This window comes from Protobothrops mucrosquamatus, unplaced genomic scaffold (genome assembly GCF_001527695.2).
Source record: "Protobothrops mucrosquamatus isolate PMUCROS unplaced genomic scaffold, P.Mucros_1.0 scaffold293, whole genome shotgun sequence".
In the NCBI taxonomy this organism is placed as follows: Eukaryota; Metazoa; Chordata; class Lepidosauria; order Squamata; family Viperidae; genus Protobothrops; species Protobothrops mucrosquamatus.
The window spans coordinates 10,360-12,246 of NW_015386637.1; the positions used below are offsets into that span (position 1 = coordinate 10,360).

At 37.5% G+C, this 1,887-nt stretch overlaps 1 protein-coding gene and 1 non-coding gene across 3 annotated transcripts in view; both read left to right on the plus strand.

Moving 5' to 3' along the window:
* Window positions 1-1,887, plus strand: part of RPS12 (ribosomal protein S12) — a 7,642-nt gene that overhangs the window by 4,990 nt on the left and 765 nt on the right. For both annotated transcript variants that reach the window (XM_015814896.2, XM_015814897.1), the window contains exons 4-5: window positions 861-963; window positions 1,230-1,331. In XM_015814896.2, the coding sequence (XP_015670382.1) occupies window positions 861-963; window positions 1,230-1,331 (205 nt within the window). The remainder of the gene's footprint in view (window positions 1-860; window positions 964-1,229; window positions 1,332-1,887) is intronic.
* Window positions 1,073-1,162, plus strand: LOC114922509. Its single transcript, XR_003810417.1, has one exon. It is a non-coding gene; the product is annotated as a small nucleolar RNA SNORD100 (small nucleolar RNA).

Genomic DNA, 1,887 nt, shown 5'->3' on the forward strand with positions numbered 1-1,887 from the left:
GCCACAGATTACCTCCCATCGGCCAGTACGCTCCCACAGGGTGGGTCTCCTCAGGGTGCCGTCGGCCAGACAGTGCCGGCTGGCGACCCCAAGGGGGAGGGCCTTCTCTGTGGGAGCTCCCACCCTCTGGAATGAGCTACCCCCAGAGATCAGGGTGATCCCTGATCTCCCTTCCTTCCGCCGCGCCCTCAAGACATGGTTATTCCAACAAGCGGGACTGGCCTAGGGCAATTTTTAAGAGGGGTTTTTAGAGTGGTTTTTAATCATATTTTAATTAGACAATTTAAATATTTCATTTTAATTAATTTTAATTTTGTGATTGTTATTGGTGTTTTTAATTGATTGTCAGCCGCCCTGAGTCCGCAAGGAGAAGGGCGGGATATAAATTCGAATAATAATAATAATAACCTTAAAGGTCATTCTTTGAATGACTAAATGGTTATGCTAGGTTTACCCACTTCTAGGTAGTAAACAAATGGATTTTAAAAAAAAGACTTAAAATGCAACAGTTGAATGATAACTGGTTTTAATTTTAGAATTGTATGAACACTTCCTTTCATTAAGATATTTCTAGTCAATGACTTAGTATTAAAATTTTGAATTAAACATATAGCTTCATAGAAACATTTTAGCTCTACCCTTTTTTTTTCAGCTTTCTATACCACCTTCCCAAAATCTATTTCTCTAGGTAAAGCACAACTAGGAAATGATTTGAAAATTATGACTTGGGTTTTATGGGCGCAATCCCCTCTGTCTTCATATCTTTTACCTTACAAATAACAATTTAATCCAAACAGCTATGTTAAGGAAACAAATGTAGATAAGCTTAACAATTCTATATGATATTTTTTCCATGTTAGACGTCAAGCCCATCTTTGTGTTCTTGCATCCAATTGTGACGAACCTATGTATGTCAAGCTGGTTGAAGCTCTTTGTGCTGAACATCAGATCAATCTAATAAAGGTAACAGCTATTTTATTTAGAAGTGGTAATACGAGACAGTCAAGTAGTTTATAGTAAAATCATGCAACTGTTCAGGATGTCTTGGCTAAAACAAGTTAGTGCTGTTTATGCTGTACAGTGATGATAACTTGGCTCCCTCTACTGAAAATTGTGAGGAAAAAACCCACAAATTGTTACCCTGTCCGTCTGAGTGTGCAGCTACTTTTGATTCTGTATTTACTGCCTTATATTAGCACTTCTAACAAAATGCAAATCTCTCTTAACAGGTTGATGATAACAAGAAGCTTGGTGAGTGGGTAGGTCTCTGCAAGATCGACAGAGAAGGAAAACCTCGTAAAGTTGTGGGTTGCAGTTGTGTGGTTGTTAAAGTAAGATAATGTTCTTTTTATTTTAGATTAATTTGCATTTATTAAATTGTATACTTCTACAGGCTCCTTAAAACTGCAAGTTATTACATCATATCCTTTGAGTATTACATTTAAAGTACAGGTAGTCCTTGTTTAATGACTGGTCACTTAGTGACTGTTCAAAGTTATGGACCTACCCAAAGCTACTTAGGACTCGGTTCCGAAGTTCTGCCAACCAATTACACCCCACCAGTCGTGTGATTGCATTTTGGGCATGTGACAGCCAGTTCACATTTAAAGCTGCAGCATCCTGTAGTCATAGGACTGTAATTTCAGGCATTTTTTTGGCAGTTTTTGGCAAAAAAAAAAAAAAAAAAACACCCGTTCAACAATAAGTTCATTTAACAGCCATGACAAAAAGTGTAAAATCTGGCACATTCACACTTTGTCCCAATTAATGACCGCTAGGTCTTAAGACTAATTGCAAGCTCAATTACAGTAATTAGGTTGAAGACTACTTTTATTTCTGTCATATAGAAGTTGCTCCATTGCTCATAAATAGTAGAAAAAGGTGGAA